Raw genomic sequence first — 19,376 nt, forward strand, 5'->3', positions numbered from 1 at the left:
AGTCTGCACAATATGCAATACCAGCACATGAACTCTAAACTCCAACAAAATGTGGAGTTGAAAAATTGTGTTTTATTGGTAAGGCCATTTATCGCCAGGCTTCACAGTCAGCTAGTACTCTCTGACACAAAAGTACAACTACTAAAGTTGCCTTCATGTCTGAGAAAAAGTCACAGGCATCACAATAAGAAACCTGAACTCACTGGTACCTTCACATTATGAAATATTGTAAACTGCAAGTTTGACATGAAGGTAAGGAACTTAAACAAATTATCAATGAACCTTCCTGACTCTGATCTTCTCTTCAGCAGCAATCTCTATTTTCAAGAAGCCTGGGTTAAGGATTTCTTTGATTAATGCCTCTCAATTACAAGAGCAATGGAAACTAGCTTCGCAGTCCTTCCTCACCCTTGATCTTCCCCTGAAAGACTACTGAAAGCTGAAAGCAGAAAGGAATATGAGATATGAGGTTTTAGAATATACAGATAACTGAAATTTAAAAAAGTTATGGGGAAGGAAGAAAAAAGGGATAGGTATCTGTTTTTTTTGCGTTCACTGGCTAGTTCAAGCTCAGAGTAACCACTCTACTCCTATGTGTGATTCACAGTGCATTAGTTCATGGCTCTCTAATGCTTAATGTCCAGATCTGATTTACAGCAAACGCTCAAGATCTACATTAATAGTTCAGCCTCTGCCTTTGGCTGTTGCATCACTATGAAAATTTCACTAAGCACGTTTCAGCATTTAGCATCTTATCTGAGGCAGGGAAGGGGTCTTAAGTCACCATCTAAATCGATACCTACAGCTATCATCTTTGAGTATCTCCATGCAAACATTTCTGAAGCCCTTAACTTTGTCAGCTCTGAACCAATGAACAGAAGTTCTCTTGCACTCCAACTTAGCCAAATTAGCATCACAAGAGGAAAAGTGGAATCCACATCAACAGAGGAAAGACTTAAGAAATGCCTGGGCCTCAATGGACTAGCTTTGCTATTCTTGAATGCACTCCAATGTGACACATCTAAACTTTTCAACAGGAAGCCCAGGAAGAGGACCTAGAACTTTGAATCTTCGTTTCTGGGTTCTATGGAAAAAGGTAGTAGAAAGAATGTTCCAGGCTAATGAAGATTTATTATGCAAATAATCTAGTTTTACACAGGTCAATAAGGAAAATAAGAAATGACTAATGCTAACAACAAAAAGGGCACAGACAGATACTGCCAAGAAATCTCATGACAGTATGGAAAAACAAAGGTGCTGGCTGCTGTTACACGTTGCTTATCAAAATAGAAGGGGAAAAGCTATGGTGCATGCTGCCATGCTGAAAGAATCATATTTCATACAGTAAGTGCACATGCGTCTGCAACCGAGTCTGTGTGGAATTTAACCATGAGATAATCCTTTGTTGTGACACGACCACAACTGAAACTTAATTATTAATAAAACATACTTTGTAGATGTAAAATATTTTCACCTATTCACTGATGAGACTAACAGAAGCCAATGGAAGTGCTTTGCTTGCTGGCACTAGGAAAAGTGGATAGTAAAAAAGAACTACATGTTTTCAAGGTTTGCCAAGATAAGAAGAGGAGCTCAACCTCCCTTCCTATTCAGGAATGCTCTAACTAGCCACATCTTACTATCAAACCTTCTCACTCCCCAAGCCAATTATAACTTCTATCATATTCAGCTTTGTGCTTTCCACAGTAAAGCCCACCTCATACTAGAAATACTAAGGAGAGCCTATATCGTACAAAAATTACTACGGAAAGCATAAAAGTTCATCAGAACAAACAGTAGGATACAGAACCAGGCAAGTCAGTGAGAAAGAATTTATCTCAAAAATATTAGGATCCTAGATTGCACCTCATGTCTAGTAAACCTAAACTACAAAACATCAGTGGCAAACTGCCTGTAAATTAAGTGATATCAGTGTGCTACAATATTGTCCCATCTATCTTTATTACAACCATCTTTTACTCACAGTTTGTGGGTTGATATCATCTTCTCCCATAGGTTCATCCACAATTTGCTGTCCATTCTGTAAGAAACAGACACAGCAAGTTACTAGAAATGCTGAATCCAAGTACAGAGGTAAATACATAGTCAGTGTGCTTTTACAGCATGCTACCGTACAGGATCAAGTGTTCTCTTCTCCATATTCTATAAAAAAAAAAAGTAATTGAAAGTAAACATAGAAGACTGCTTATTGCTGGCATGCAATGCCACTCTGGCTTTGACCCTCATGTATTATCAAACTGGATGAAGTCACTGTACGAAATATATAAAATAATCTAGCATTTGAAGCCTTACTTCCACACAGCTAGATGTTATTTTCCCAGTGCTACAACTTCAGCAAAAGAGTTAAAGCTGATGAAGACTGAACAGCAAAAAGCCACAACCAAGAACAGATAAACGGGTTATTCCTAAGAGCAAGACCTTATGTAGCAAGTCAGTCCTTACTCTACCATGACTACTTCAAGAACATTTATAAGTACAGTATAACCTTACAAAAACTACGATCACAATGCTAATTTTATTATCCAGCATTTACTACCTTCTGTACTTTTCTAAGGACCATTCTAACAAGCCATACAGAAATAGGCTTTTGAATTTGAAATTTACCCATAAAGATTTAAAAAAAGCTTAAATACCTTGTTGGTCAACAAATGCTTTCTCTTCCTCGTCAGTGTTCCTATAATTGGAGAATTTCTAAGAGACACTTTACCCAGAAAGACTTAGAATGACCTTGCTTACACAACAAGCATGAATATTAGAAAATATGTATTTTCTAATTTACGATATGGGCTATCACCTGAGGGATTAATACTTAGTTTGCTCTTAAAGTTTAAAAGTAATTCAATATGATTTTAGAAACAAATGAGAAACATTTAAAAATGGTTACATTTTTGATTACCACTGGAGGCAGAATTTAAGTTCATTTGTGCATTGCTTCTCTAGAGAACACAAAGCCCAATTAATCTATTTTTTTCGGAACTTAATTTACTTAAAATAAAGTTACATGCATATATTCTAGATGTCAGGAAGTTAATAAAAGCTGCTCAGAGATTCAGAGATTTGAGCTTCATTCTACACCTTCCTTCCCACAGTTCAGTTTTTCAGCAGACTTCTTGTGTGGAACCTTCCTAGCATTTTTCTGTAACAACTTCTGATTAATATAGTCTTCCAGCTTACACATGGCTGGAGGAGAATCTTTTATATGAAGTGACAGATTAAATCCTAACCACTTATGAATTCTAATTTTCAAACATGGCAAATACACTGAATGTTCAACCTCTGTTTTTAAAAAGGCTCTGATCTTTAACCTCGTTGACTTTTTTCAACATTTTATCAGACCACCAGGAAAATCACAGCAAAGTTTTGCAACACAAATGAACTGTTTTGTACAATCTGGTTTTCCTGTTTAATTCTGCATTGCTTTCACTTACTTTTCAGTTGAATTCAAGCAATGCATTCCAAACACACTTATTGGAACTAGGAACAAACTCAAGAAATCAGCATGTGCGCCATGCTGTCATGTCTGAGCCAGATCACTGGATTAGCAAGATCTTTTTAAATAGGTCTACCCAAGCAATCATTATGCTAAAGGAATCACTGGATGGTAGAACCAGTTTTTCTCAGAACAGTCTGAGCCATGTAAGGTAAAGAAGAATATGTATATATGATTTATGGTTTGCTGGTATATGATACTACTAAATGGAAAGCAGCTGTGTATTCAGAAAGTCTACAAAGCGTACTGCCTTTCTTTATGAGTTAAAATGTAAAGCCAAAAGGTTCCTGTTGGAAGTGGCAATATTTAAACCACTGTGGAGTGAGGAGGTCAGCAGCATGCTTAAGAGGTGAGCGAATGAAACAGGTTCCATTTTGCTGGGTGTAGACTCCCTCTAGTATTTAAATAGAACCAAAGACATGTCTCAGTGACATAACAGATTGGGACTAGATATAATAGTCTGATGAATACAGAATAGGAGAAGGCTGGATATATCTTTCACATGTACAGATCGGTTTAATTCAAAGACAGAGACTCTAGACCTTGATTATTCTTCGTAACTGCACTCCTCCCATAGTGGGACACTAAGGAAGCAGAATGGATCAAAGATCTGGTTATTTCCAGTACTCTGTCTCCAAAAGTAGAATATATTTCAGATGAAAGTACAAGAGAACTATAAGAAAAATAACAGAAAAGGTCCACAGAAAGTTTCTACTTACACCTAAGCACATCAGCAATCAATTTACACCATGAAAGGAGGGTATACAACCCTCATAAAGGTAACCTACAAAATGCTCATCCAATCCACACAAACTCCGCTTCCTATTCCGTTTTCCAGCAGAAAGAGTCATGTTTAGTTAGCTACAAATTTGACTCCCAAAAGCTTTTAAGCCTGTTGCCACATTTCACTAAATTAGTAGAAATCAGCTTAAACACAGCTGGGTTCCAGCAGTTTTCCTGAAGTCACATGGACAGGAACACAAAAGGGATCCTACAGGTTTCCTAAATAAGCATAAAGCAGATAAACATCAGGGAATTTGCATCAGGCAGCTGGTACATAACTGTCCCCCATATGAACCAACAGAACCTCTGAGACAAAAGTCAAACTACAAAACAGGAAATCAACCATCAATATTTCTAGCAATCAAAAATTACCCACTGAACTCTTAGGATATAATCAAGTGCTTAATTTTCCTGGCAAAAAGACAGTTTAAAGAAAGCTTTTTTTAAAAAAAAAAAAAAAAAAAAGGATTATTTCACTTCTTGACTAGTAACACACACCCATAAATAACTGCACTGGAAGGAACCAAGAGGTAGCAAGAAATGGCATATGTTAGGGTATTGGCACTGAGAAAATATAATCATACTAAATCCTTTGTAAGAAAGGAGTACCTCGAGAAATGTAGCCCACATCCCACCCACAATCAATTAACCACTTTTTGTGAAGCAGGGAATATCCTGCACTTTACACGCTACAACTGTATATTGATCTACAGTCTTAATGTGAACTGTAAATTTATTTTTTTTTTTTTTTAATTTTGGTTCTAACATTTACTGCAAGAAATCCAATTTATCTCAAAACCCTGGCAAAATTGTACTATCGTGGGCACCTGCACAATAAACCTAATGCTATTCCCATCTATCCTTCTGATTAGCACTGGACCCACATGGATAAGGTGTATGTAAAACACACCACCTGGCATCCATAACAGCAATCTGAACTTAACAATTTGGTGCAGAATATCTTATTTTAATAATAATGTCAGGTACCCATCATTCCCATCACACTGTTTGTTTTTTTTTTTACAGGTATCTAAACCCCGTTAATTGAAGTATTAAGTGGACAAATCATTATGTTTCCTCTAGGACTCATTTTTTCCTATTTTTCCCATTAGTTTCATCAGTAATATTACAGATAATCTAAAAACTTCAAGTGTATACTTAGTTTAATATCTCTATTCTCACATTCTGTTTGCAAATCAAAGTTCTGCTAATTTGGACTTACCTTGCTGAACTTTATGTTCTTTCCTACAGTTTAATAGAATTTTTTTCTGAAGGACATAAGTTTGTCCCCAGAGCTTCTTTGATATTAGACACTACCAAATATCTTCTTCCACCCCCAAAACAACTCTGCTTTGCGTTTAGACTATTGCTAGACTATTTTGGGATGTTTAAGTAGCCTCTCTGCCGAATATTTTAACTTTTTTACCCGACTATGTTTGTCAGTTATTTTAAAAGCCTTTATGAAATTGATAACAGTCATAGGTTTTGGTATAATTCTTCTGCCATTAACCTCAATATTTCCTATTAATATTGGGCTTGAGCATTTGAGTTAGTACCCAGTCTTTATACTATTAACAGAGTTCAGTATATTATATAACTATTGACTTTTCCATGTAATTGGTGTCTTTTAGCAGAACCATACACCCCAATTAAGATACAATTTTAAAATTGTAATTGTAATTTTAAAAGTGTTATATTCTTAGACTTAACAATTGGACAAATCAAGAATTATGTACTGTATATCAGTGCAGGATGATGTTTTGAGTACACAAGCAGACAAGATAAGACATCTGAATCATACCATTTAAAAATCATTATCTATAAGTTTTAACATACCAATGAGTAATACAGGCGACGATTTAACTATGCTTTGGAATTATAATTTAAATAAATTACCTGGATAAGTCTGAAGTTTCTCCCAGGTAATTCCTAGTTTTCAGCTACCATATATAGATCTGAGCACTTACACTCTGGTGTTTTCAAGGGACTCTCAACTGACAGATAAAGCTGAAGAACCGTGCTTGAATTGAGTAAAGCTGTAACAATGCATCTGGCTTATTTCAAAGCAGTACGGAATACAGTATTCCCACCGAAACATTCACAACAAATTTGCTGTTAGCAACACAAGGAGCTGCATGGAAATACATTCAGTAAAAGCCTTTCAAACTGTACACGCTCAAACTTGCTATTCTAAGCAGCAATGAGCTACCCTGAGAAAAAATTTGTAGGTCCGCAGAAAAATAGTTGAAAATAGACTGAGAGGACCTTGAGAGGTCATGCGATCTATCTCAGTGCACGAAGGCATGATCAGCTATTCCTACAATGTCCCTCACAAGATGTTTATGTCTAACCCCTTCTTAAATCTTCAGTAATAGAGTTTTCACAATCTATTCCAGTGCTTAATTAAAATATAAGGTTTTAACAGGATCTGAATTAATGACTTGTGCCCTAAGTCCTGAGCTGAGAAGCCACACAGATTCAAAGCACTTACCTAAATCCTGACCTGATTAAAACTTATTTTATGTAAGTAGCAGAAGTGAGCTATCATCTTAGACTTCTTTTGCTGTTCTCTCATAGCATATAATCAATGTTTTGCATATACTATGTCAAAAATAGTACACGCAAGTATTAAAAACTCCTTCATTTTTTTGAAAACTACTATTTTTGTGAAACAAAATTACTGCAAGCATTTCTTTTACAAAAAACTTTGTACTTCATGAAAGTTCCATTAATTCCACATAATTTATTCTAAACTTTATTAACTAAGGTGACTGACTTCTTCCTTTGCAGAGTATTAAAAAAAACAGCAGGACATTGAAACTTGCCTCCCTGTAGACAATCAACCTGAGATATAAGCCATTAACAAGCAGATCATTTAGGTACAAAGCCGAACTTCCTTAAGTTAGGATACTCCGGTAACTTTAACTATGTGATTTCGTAAACTCTGTCTACTTTACACTACCGCCTTCTTATCTAATATGACTCAAGAGTATAGTTTAACAATACAGAAAAGCAGTCCCCTTTCCTCCACTGTGATGCTTTCCTCAGCGCTGGCATTTGTCCAGCCCTGTGCCAAGTCAGGTCAGAAAATGAAACTAAAAAAAAAAGCTTGCAGCTCTCTGAATTAACTCAGCTTGAAGTCAGACAAGTGCCATGGCATTATATGAGACGCCAGACATATAGTATCATAAAATCTTTGTCCAGGCCAACCACTTTCTGTAGCTAAAACAAGCTCCAATCGTGTATGTTCATTTGTTCAGGCAGAGAAAAAAGACAGGGAAGTGAAATTTTCATTCAGTTCCCTACCTGTATGGGTGGTAAATTATTACACTTAATACATCAATTCAGCAGCATTAGGAAAAGAACAAAACAAAACACACACCACCTATTCTCTGTTTATCTGCTCCAAAGAGGAATAAGAAATATACAAGTAAAAATCACTTACTTCAGTATATCCAGCCATTGCTGCACAAACGAAAATAAAAGAAACTCATTCTCTGCTCGCACACATCATCCTAAGAGAGACTCTAGCACCTGACAGCATACAAATCTTATTACCAAGACTGTTTTTGCACGAGAAGGCAGGTGCGCTTCACCACCCCTGCCTGCTGCTGTTCCAGGCCCACCGAAACACCCTGTGCCTGCCTGGGCTCCTTCCAAAGGGGACCGGGGTGCACACACGGGAGTAACGTGCCAGGTCCTTCCCGCGAGTCAGGGGGCAGCCAACGGGCACAGCAAGGCTGACTGCTGCAATTCCTTAGAAAGCAGACACGGGTTTCTTAAAACCTCTCTGCACGATAAACAACAATGGTTGAAATCAACTAAAGTACTACTCTTTTATGCTCATTTTGTCATTTACCTATTTTAATAAATTCTACTAAGAGAAACTAAGCTATGGAGCAACTTCACTATTTCCTAAAATTCAGGATTTCCAAGGTGACTATACAACAAATGTCAACTGCTGGAAGACAGGAGGAAAAAGACTCCCTGTTAAGTGAAAAAAATTGTTTAACGTGCAAGCCAAAGTTCTAACAGTAACTAAGTTTGGCAATCACGTTATGTAAGGAATAATACAAATAATATTCAACACGGTCTGATTACATCCTGAAACCACCACCTTTTGAGACTGCAGGACAAAGACGTTTAAAATCACAATAAAATACCATTTCTTCACATCTTCTGTATATACTTAAGCATGTTCTGATAAATTAATGCTTGAAATCAAATGTTAAATGGAAATTTAACTAATTTAATTAAACAGAACCTTAGAAATTGTGTCACTAAACAGAGCCAGACAATAATAACATATTTAGAAGACACATGCTACCTTCTACACAATTTAATTGCTTCACTCAATAAATAAATAAATAAACTTTTAAAAATAAAAAAGGCAGCACATTGCCTCCAAAAAGAGTTAAGTGGAGCATTAAGCATACCACAGGGGGTTCCTTGAATCAAAGGGAACATATGGTAACTGTTACGGATAAGAACTAGCTAGCAGCAACTTTGTGGTTGAGCCAGGGGAGTAGGTCCCTGGAAATCAGAGTTCATCTCCTAGCTCTAGAAGAGACACCTGGAATGATGCTAGGTAGGGTCACTAAGCTGTCAAGCCTCATTTTCCCATCTGTTACACAGGATTTTATCCCCCCCTCTATTTCCAATGGATGAGGCATTTAATCTTCTTTCACAGAATAAAGAGAGAGTAAGTAGCACAGTATCATGTACGCAAGCGTATAGCACAATACTTGCAGTCATCAGCCACTTCAGTTCATCTAAACTTAAAAACTCCCTGAAGAGTAGAATTCTAACTAATCCAGTTTTACTGATCAAATTATTCCCCTCTTGAAAGTCACCAAGATTGAAAAAACAATTACAAGGTTTTACTCTTGCCTGGAAAACTGCTTAAAAGTTTCATTATTGGAATATGGCTATAAATTATATTTGAAAAACAAACAAACAAACAACACGACAAAACACACCCCCCCCAAACCAAACCCCGCAAAAACCCACAACCCAAACCCAGTATCTTGAAAGAGTTCTTAAAGTTGATAGATCTGCCAACTGCCAAGATCAATCAACTCATAAAGGTAGTATTTTTTATGTTAAGAAATAATTAAACACCCACCTTATTCTATGTATCATTGTGAACCTAAGTCGAGCATTTCAAATGACAAACAATGACAGTCAGTGTGACAGATCACAATCAATTCAAAGACAACAGACATGCCTTTAAACATGTCAGTCTGCTTACATCTACTTTGTGTTAGGTGTCCCAGCTGTGGCAAGAAATACTACGCACGCTATAATGAACAAAACAATTACAAGAACTGCCAGTGTCATAAAAAACCCTAACAGAACAATTCAAGAAGTCAAACTCAACACCTTCCGTGAGGAAACCAAGAGCCGCGGAGCACACAGAATACTGCATGAAGGTACTGAATTCAGCAGAGCAAATCACCTGCCCCCTCCTAGCCCACCCAGCTGACAGCAGGACATCAGTACTACGCTGCGCAGTAGGAATGTGTTAACTAAAGAACAGTAGAGGTAAAATTGTACCATTAAGGAACTGAAAAAGCTGAAGAAGCCCCACGCACACCCTTAAACATCTTTCATGCAGATGATGTGTTCCTGAAGACGGTATTTACAGATATATAACATCTGTTAACCTGTCCTTCCATCACAGCAGTTTGTGGAATACAGAGTATACTACTTATTTAGGCGAGAACTAAATTGCCAATTGCCACTTTTAGCCCAACGTAAGAAAATGTCACTCCACACATCTGTGAAAAACCCAGACTTCAGAATGCACTGTACTGACAGCAGGTCTGTATGAGAAGTGATAGCAGAGTGCTGCAGAGAATTCTGCCTATAATGGAGAGACAACGGATAGGCTTCAAAATCCACATAGACCAGTCCATTTAGGTGATTCCATTTTTGGCTTTGAATTGTTTCCTGTGTTGGCTATAGAAGAAATGACTGCAAATATAGCCTTTGTTCCTGTGGAACGTAAGTACGACACTGATCACGCAGACTAGTACAGAATGTAAAGAGACGGTCACAACAAGCCTCATGGCTTCAGGTGGCAAGACGGCTGATAAATTTCAGATTCCATGCCAGAAGTATACATTGATATTGAGAATGTTGCATTGACATCAGAATGGAATTACAAAGCAAAAATTACATTCTATGAGATTCTTTAAAGCATGAGCATGACTGTTAAATGCTAGTACCCCTTGTCTGGTGCAAGGTTCAAATAATTCTGGATACAGAAGATAAAACAAGGAATTCTGTGAGAGGAGATTGATACCATTGATTTAGACACCTAAATACATGATCACAAATCCCCTGTCAAGAGCAGCGGAAAAAAACGAACTTTCCCACAGCTGATTTAGAGCACCTAAATTAAAACTCCTAAAGATAGATGGCACAAATGCTTCCCAGAAAGTCTAGCAAATGGCATCTGCTTATGGTACTGGTGTCCAAAATTTGGCTGCCATAACTGTATTCATTCTCCTCCAGTCGACATTAATATGCATAGCTGGCTGTACAGATCAAAGGATCAGGCTAGTCATTCAGGCATTCAAATACAAACTCAAATCATCAATACTTAATTTGCTTGAAAGCATCTGACTTGAAATAACAGGCACACTCTCAACATGAAAAACAAACCTATGCTTGTTATAAATCTTGAGTGGACCCTCGGTCAATAAAAGACAGCATCATTCCACAGGCTTTAAAGGTGGTGTCATTTAAAACATGCAACTTTAAAAACAAAACAAAAATACATTATACTACGTAGACAAATTATTTTAAAAACAGCCTAGCAACTTTACACATTGAAAAATCTGTCAGAGATGCAATGTGGATCACTGACCTATTTGTACCTGTAGAAACAGATGTCCTGCAACTGATCTCTGAAAATTAGAAATCCATATTTTATCTAATCAAATTGTTTGCATTATTTCATAAGAAGGACGTGTTCTACAAATCTGCTGCCCTGTACACCGAAGTTCCAGCAGCTGTTGATGGTTAACTATACTGTCTTCCAAAGTAATACTAGTTAAAGGCATTCTACTCCTCCTACCAAATTTGCTTACACATCATAGCAAATCACCTCCTTGGCAGTACCACTATAAAACCAAATACAGGACTGCACTGGGAAATGTATAAAAATTAATCTGATACAAAAACTCATAGAGCTGTCAAGACAAAGAAAGTGTCTGAGCTGAGTTTTAAAGCTTGATAATGTGTAACTCCATGTAGATAACACAGTGTTACAAGAACTACATCAGCAAATCCGAGAGGTTAGCGGAAACTCTTGGCCTCACTCAGTATTACAGCTAAAGTCATTACTACTATCAAACTATGACTGAAATCACAGTGAGTTTCCAGGTGGATGTAAAAAATATTTTTGCCCAAGGATACTCCTGCAGGATAGGGTCTGTAATTAGGATATTGCTATGCTACAGATAAACACAACTCATGCAAATTGAAAATGTAAGTTATGTATTTAGGTCATTTGTTTACGTACTTGACCTAAACTTACCTATTTTCACTGAAACATCTTTTCTTAAAAACTCATTTCAGGTAAGCAACCTTTCTAAGTCTACTTTTTTACATTTGAGGTTCAGCTGAGAAGCTTTTACAGGTGCAGTCTGGTCTTTTCAAGGACCAAGTGTTTACTTTAGACTAGGGCCTTAGAGTGCAAACCTGTCAATTCAGTGGCTGTTTCATGTTTTGTTAGTGGTCCTACAAAATTTTTTGGTGATAAACTCCTGTAGACTCATCTCGATGTAAAGCATTTAACCTTTTTTTTTTTTTTTAGAAAGAGGCAAAATACACTTGTTTCAGGAAGTTTATGACAGCAGTTTAAAAATAAATCACGTCTGAAATACACTAAACCAAATAACAAAGTATAATTAATCCTGCACATACACACATTTCAAATAACAATCTATTTTGCTACCTTTCCAGCATATAAACCATTATTGAAGTTACTACAGTGCAGACTACATGCAGCGAACACGGAAGACGAAAGCAACAGTTAAGATCTTGTCTCTAAATCATTAGTCTAAGTGGTCTTGCAGAAACGTCTCCCCTAACACCTTCTCCCCCGCCTTCAAGCATCACACTACTATTGTAGTTACTCCCCATTAAAAGAAAATAAATCATCTAAGATCACCGCTTCAGAAGCCAGGGAATAACTGGCAAGAATTTAAAAGTAACTACAGTAACTGGCAAGAATTTAAAAGACAGATCTGCCTGTCAGATCAGAACTGCAGAGTGTTCTGACCCCCAGAGATGCAGTCACATTAAGCAGCAGGAAGACGAGACAAACATCAAAAGGACGAACACTTCTGATACTGCAGAAACTTTGCATTGGTCTCTCTCTCGCTCTCTCTTTGCTCCGCTCACTAAGGAGTAAGTCCTAACCTTGCGACTAATTGCTGTGAGCTGGCCTGAGTCCACGCTGCTCAAGATCAGCATCACTCGAAGCAGCCTGGCTGCGTATCAGCTGGAGCAGATTCAGGTAGAAGCTGCACTGTCAGAGGAAGCTCTTTCTTTTCAGACGGGAGTCTGGTCCCAAACTAGCACACGCATTGTGGGCTACTAGGGAATCACGGAGCAAGCACAGCCGACTGTGTAGGTGTAGTGTTTACACAGATCCAAACCAACACAGTAGTACGCTGTAGGGAAAAAAAAATATGAAAATAACTGAGGGCATCTATGGCCTCGGCTCCGAGCGAGTCTCATTTCCAGCCGCTCTCCTCACCCCAGCCGAGGAAAGCCGACACGCGTCCCGCCTGACAAGGGCAGGGGCACGACACCGACTGCCCGCTACCAGCGGCAGGAAACCGCACCGCGCTGCCTCCCAGGGATGTTCCCATCAACGCCGCCGAGCACAAAGCTTCACCCCTGCGGTTTCCCAAACGCTTGCGAAACTGCAGCGACAACCCCATCCTGCTTAGATAAGGGGGCGGAGGAGGGGGAGAGAGCAGAGGCGCCCGGGCGGGGACGGCGGCACCGGGCAAGGTGAGGGCAGGCCCCGGCCCTCCCCGCGGCCGCGCTTTGCGGAGGCGGCGGGGCCGCCCCGGGACGGGGAAACTCGCCGTGACAGTAACCAGACACCGCGCTGGAACAAAAGCGCCCGAGCCGGCCGCCGCGGCCGAAGCAGGTTACTCCCTCCCGGGGAAGGAAGGGAGCGAGCCGGGAGCAGCCCGGTCCCGTGAGACGAGCCCCGGAGCGGGGCGAGGGGGGGGAGTCCCGGCCGGCCCCGGCCCTGAGGCAGCGCCCGCGGAGGAAGCGGCGCGCAGGGGCCGGCCGGGCGGCAGGCGCCGACACTCACCGTCCCCCCCCCGCCCCGCCGCCGCCTCAGCGGCCCGGCGCCCCGTACCGTCCCCGCGCCGGGCCGCTGCCCCGCGGCCACCCACCCGCGGTCGCGGCGCTGCCCGCCCCGAGCGCCCGCGAAGGGAAACTCTGCCCGTCCCCTCCGGCGGCGGCCGCGGCGGCGGGAGCCCAGGTCCCGTCCTCTCCTCACAACTTTCCCCGCAACCCGCCCGCCCGCCCCGTACCTCGGTGCTGCTCTCGGCTGTGCTCTCCACAGCCATCTTCTGCCAAGGGTCCGCCAGCTGCGCCAGGGGCATCTTCCCCGCCGGGCTCCCGCAGCCTCCGCGCTCCGCTTATCCCACACCGAGGCGGGGGCGGCGAGGAAGGCGGGCAGGGCGCGGGACACCCCGGCTGGCTCTAGCGGCGGCGGCGGTTCACTGCGGCGGCTGCTGCCCGCTGCCGCCCTCCGTCCGTCCGTCCGTCCGTCCGTCCGTCGGTCGGTCCCTCCTCCCGCCCCCTCCCCGCTGCCAGGCGGAGCCGCCCGTCCGCCCTCCCCCCGGCCCGGCCCGGCCCGCCGCTCCGGGCCCGGCTTCCGCTCACAACATGGCCGCCCCGCTCCTACCTGCCCGACCCAACGGCGCCTGCGCGTCGCCGCCGCCGGGCGGGGATACCGCCGCCCCGGCCCCTCACCGGCCGCAGGTGCCGGGCCGGGGGCGCTGAGGTACGCCCGGGCCGGCGGAGCGGGAGGCTACCGGACACCCGGGCGGCAGCGGGTCGGTCGCCGCCCCTGGCCGTCGGGCAGCGGTGGGGGGGGGAGAAGGGCTGGGTGACGGCGGGCCGGAGCGGGGCCGGGGGGTGCCGGTGTGGGTCTCGCCCGGCGTTGCGTAGGGCAGCGGCGGGCGAGGCGCCCGTGTGGGGATTTCTCCCCTCAGGGCGGCCGGCTGGGGCGGGCCGGCCCCGGCGGGAAGGGCTGGGAAGCCCGGCCGGGGCTGTGGAGGGCGGTGAGGGGAGGGGAACGGGAGTTGGTTTGGACGATCCGAAGGGCGGGTGGAGGAGTTGGGAGGCGAGCGAGGAGCGGGAGGGAGGCGCGGTGTCGGGCAGGGTATCGTTAGGCGAAGAGGGAGAGGAATCAAGGCGCAGGAGTTTGTTTTTGTGGCAATACCGTTTCAGCAGCGGGTTGCCTCGAAGCGGGAAAGTCATACTTCGGCAGGCCAGGAGACGTGAAGATAAAGCTGTCCAAAAAACCCCCACGGGTTCTGAAAACAGCCCTTACTTTAGTTTTTATCCTCAGCTGTAAGCTAGTACACAAACAGCCGACTTACACATATACCAAGATCCGCGAACGTATGCGGTCTTACATGGTTCTCTTAAAACGTTAAGCGCTGTAATAAACACCCATCCTTTGGCAGCGTCAGATGGCTTGGCCGATGCAGAAGAATCCTTGAAACGTTAGACCGGCAGCTGAGGACGGGTACTGGTGTCAAAGCCAAATTTTTCAGAACTGTGCTTGAGAAGGCCCCCGCTGCGTTTTCAACAGCCCCCACTGTCCCAAAGCGTTTCTAGATTTTGACAGGTCAGGCGCTTTGTTCCATCCTTCATAAAAGTTAACATTCTTTAAACGTTTGGAGTTTTTTTTGGGGTGGGAGGAATGGCAAGAGTGCTAGTAATTAAAAATGTGTGTGTGCGTGCATGCACACAGCACTGTGGTGAACACAGGCTACTTCTGTTTCTGCTTGGTAGCGTTTTTGATCCCACTTTATATTCATGTAAGCATAAATACCTATCTACAAAGGAGTGGATAGGCAGTTGCTCATAATGAATCAGACTTCAGCTGGTACTACAGAGACTTCCATATCTGGAGTAAAAGGCCGTAGCTGAATGGTCCCTTGAAGCCGTCACCACTGCCAGGAGAAGCAGCTGTGCCCTCCCCTTGCTCACTGCTCTTCAATCTGGCCCTTGCATCAGCCTCTCTTTTGAAGTGGTGCAATTGCTTGTGCTGCCACGTGGTGAGTTAGACTGGGGAATAGATCTACGTCAAAACTAACCCTACCCTTTTTACCTTCTGTTGCCCGCAAAAAAACCCCCAACAACTAATGCTATCAAAGTTTGAGTTAGAGGTTGAAGAGAGGTCGGGACTCATTCCTTCAAAAACGGACAGTTTGCAAAACTCTGGCCAGTTATTGGTATGAAATTTAGAGCAAGGTAACAGAAAACAGATAATTCAGTAGTGCTTCGCAGCATTTATGCTTAACGGCATGATGTTAATAGCAAGGAATAATTTTTTTGTAGTCTGATCAGTACCAGGTCACTTCAGCCTCAAACTGGCTGCTGGAATGTTGAATAGAAAACTCGTATATATTCACAGCAGCCGTATATTATGTGTTTGACACACAAATCAGGACTTTTTAAAAAATCCTTGAGTTCATGTAAAAATCCATGATGAAAAAAATGTCTCCTTCCATCCCTCTGGAAACATCATTTTCTACTCCCTCACAGGGATAATTCGCTTTACATTATCAAAGCTCATGCATTTGTACCTGCCTATATCTACTACACACAGTGAGGTACGTACATCTGAGATGTGCCATTAGGGAGAAGAACCTAAGCAGCTGAAAAGTGGCGACGATAACAGGGAGAAACCCCTAACCCTAAGCTTGCATTTAACATAGTTCAAGCCATCCCTCTTTATATTAGACTTCCTTCCTCTAAATAAAAAATTCCATGATCCTCTCTTTTCCTTTCATAGTTGTCTAGTCCTTTCCTGCCATAGGTGCCTATTCCAAATTACTTGTTTGAATTAAAACTCTCTTTAGAAGGAGAGTGGGTGTCACATTTCAGTTAGTGTCTCTAAATTTTGTGTGTTGATCATCTTTTGTCCTTCCCTGTATGTGTCCTACGAATCCAGAAAAAACAAGGGCAAAGATCTTATGCGCTAGCATATAAGAGGGCTGCAACCAATAGAAACCTGACCTTTTCTCAGGCACTGAAGTACGGAGGGTAGGCAGAAGTATGCCATTTCATTGTTCAGGGGTTTGAGTATTATCGCACCACACATTTAAATTTTATAAAGGAGAAAGCTGCATCAAAATTTTAATAGGAGCTACTATGCAAGGACAGAGTTCAGGGCAAGAAAATCATCTGGAAATTGTCTCCATGGGGAAGAGAAACATATCAGTTAATCTCTGGGAGATGCGGGGGATTCTGACTTTCAGATCCTGCTAAGCTCAGACTTGGATCGTCCTCCCGGTGAGAGGTAAGATGCTGAAGATATTTTGCCTCAAGACAGCAGCTCCTGTTTTTCATTTCTTTTGTCTCAGGCCAAAGCAAGATCATGCTTTCACCCGTGGCAGCAGGCCTTTCCTTTTACCCTCTTTCCCTCTAGGCACAGCCATCGCTACTTGACTGTAGTCACCACGAATAACTGTCTGTCACCAGACTTGGTTGTGGGGGTTTATTTCACCTTTGCATAAGTGGTTGCAATCGTCTTGCATCCACAGAGGTGTTTTACGTGCATTGCACTGGAAAATTTGTGATCACATTTGTTAGGAAAAGGGTAGCATGTGGCACTGAAATGATAGTGCTATATAAAATCCTGTTAACCTGTCATCACATGAATTTGGTGGGCTTCACGAGCTGCAGCATTTTTTGATTTCGCTTCTAACAAATCTCGCTAAAATGTCACCCTATTGAAAGGGAGACATCAGCTTACCTGTCTTTCTCCACAGAAGGCATCTTGATGTGTGAGTAGCAGAAATTGGGGAAATTTGCTTATGGTCGGTGGTATCTAATGCTTTGCCTAGCTTTGGAGTAGTACCTACTTACTCTTTGCAATTAAGGCAGAATTCATGGCAGAGTTAGTAAATCACCATAGTCATGCTCCAAAAATAATAAGTGTAAAACAGGATTGGTTTGCTATTATTACTATCGGAATAATATTTGGGAGCTTGAACTTGCATTTTTAAAATATAAATAGAAGGGGGGGGGGGAACAAAGCAAACTATTTATGGCAACAAAACCCACAATCTGACACTCCTCTAGAAGGTGTAGTAGTGTGTTAGATGTGAATTATAATGCAGTATCTTCTGGATTAAAATGAATAGCATATGAAAAAGTAAATGCATTCCAAAAGTGTGAAATTCAGTTTCAAGTATTACAACCACAATACTGAGGTGTATGATTTGAATTTAATACACGAGAAAATATACAGAAGTTACTGCCCAAATTTACATGGGAAAAACCTCCAAGGAGTTAAAAAAAAAACCCCGATACTTTTTATTTGTACAGCTAGTAGATGCAGGGAGTCTCTTACTCTCAAGACACCTGGATTCAGTTCCTAGCAGATCACAAAGGACAATTGTGTAACTTAGCAAGTCACCTAATATAGATGAGATTCAACTAAGGAGCCTTAGTCTTTCTTAATGATGTTTTCAAAAGTGTGAAGAGGCCTTGATTGGAGAAGTGTAAATACATCCTGCCAAAATAGACTAAGGAAGCCTTAGTGCTAATTAGAACTGGTTGCTCCATGCTTTAGTTGCAGATATAAAGAACATCTCCTTAACCTCTTTGGGATATCGAAAGGATGGTTTCACCGATGTTTGGAAAGCTGACAAAGACCAGGGGGAGAGAGACAAAGTGCTGCAAGAAGTTTCCAGCTGATGTTAGTTGTCATAGCAGAGATACCAGAAGGATTGGCTATAGGAACCAGGTTTAAAGAAAGTTTTAATCAATAATTAAAAAGGGAAGAACTGAAATGAATGTCTATTGTGTATTAAGACTTAACCTGACCTTTCAAACAACATCTGCTGAAGGGTGATTTCACCGTTACAGGCCCCTGGATGATGGAATCGTACAGGAATGCAAACATTTCCTACAATTTCCTCTGGCAGGCTCTTCTTTGAAGTTCTGATCCTGCAAGTGTAGTAGAAGACACGATAATGACAATGAGAATACTTCTAAATGCTCCGTATATTAGAGGTACGGTGTCTGACTCACCGCTTAAAGCTCTAGGTTTTCTGGACATATGTATGTTTGCATAAAATTGCACTGAAAGAGTAAAGCCTAATGGATCAGGCTCAATAGTATTACTGCTCTGAGTTTTATCTGTGGTCACTATACTAGCAGGAAATATTGTGCCTGTGGTTTCTACATCCTGAGTGGAAATCTGGAATTCAATAAAATACGGTCTCATTACAGCATACCTGTCTCCAACATATGTTCTCATTTTAGTGTTTCTGTGCATACAGATAGCTCAGATTTGTCTTCTGAGTGACAAAGCTTATCCTGTTCACCGCAGAGTATGAGAAACCTTTTGCTGAGCTTTGAAATCTTGAAAGTTTTGAAATCTTAAAACTGAATACAAGTTGTCACCCCATTATGGTGGAACATTGAGAAGCAGATCAGAATTTCAGATTGTGGTATTTTGAGACAAAAAGGAAACAGCAGAGTATGAACAAGGATCAGTCCCCAAGGGTCAGTGTTCTCCTGGGTTAAATATGACACAAGCTAGCTGTTCACAAAAAAGAAAGAAAAAAAAAGATACAAAGGTGATAGAGGTAGAATATGGTATTATATTATACAAGATAGTGTAGCAATAAAAACATGTCAGTTTCACAAGTCACTGCTATAAAACACAACCAGGCCTAGAGGAGGCCACAGCATTATATATACCTTACATGTCTCGTCTCCCAGACCTAGGAGTTTAAGGGTCACATACCTTTCTATTAGTGTCATCAAATTAGGTCTGATTTAAAGAGTC

The 19,376-nt window shown here is 41.7% G+C and overlaps 1 protein-coding gene and 1 long non-coding RNA gene across 4 annotated transcripts in view; one reads left to right on the top strand and one right to left on the bottom strand.

Annotated features, from left to right (window-relative positions):
- RPS6KA3 (ribosomal protein S6 kinase A3) overlaps positions 1 to 14,097 on the bottom strand; it is a 77,731-nt gene extending 63,634 nt beyond the window's left edge. For 2 of the 3 annotated variants that reach the window (XM_075033421.1, XM_075033419.1), the window contains exons 1-2: positions 13,867 to 14,097; positions 1,985 to 2,041 (exon numbers count right to left, since the gene is read on the bottom strand). In XM_075033421.1, coding sequence (XP_074889522.1) covers positions 1,985 to 2,041; positions 13,867 to 13,938 — 129 coding nt within the window. In that variant the 5' untranslated portion in view covers positions 13,939 to 14,097. Of the gene's footprint in view, positions 1 to 1,984; positions 2,042 to 12,727; positions 12,982 to 13,866 lie in introns of all 3 variants that reach the window. The other variant, XM_075033422.1, reaches the window with a different exon arrangement.
- Positions 14,098 to 14,187: 90 nt separating this feature from the next.
- On the top strand, positions 14,188 to 18,810 carry LOC142033528 (uncharacterized). The gene is made up of 3 exons (XR_012651226.1): positions 14,188 to 14,342; positions 15,031 to 15,194; positions 18,449 to 18,810. It is a non-coding gene; the product is annotated as an uncharacterized LOC142033528 (long non-coding RNA).
- The last annotated feature ends 566 nt before the right edge of the window (positions 18,811 to 19,376 follow it).

The sequence above is a fragment of the Buteo buteo genome, chromosome 8 (assembly GCF_964188355.1).
Source record: "Buteo buteo chromosome 8, bButBut1.hap1.1, whole genome shotgun sequence".
Taxonomy (NCBI): domain Eukaryota; kingdom Metazoa; phylum Chordata; class Aves; order Accipitriformes; family Accipitridae; genus Buteo; species Buteo buteo.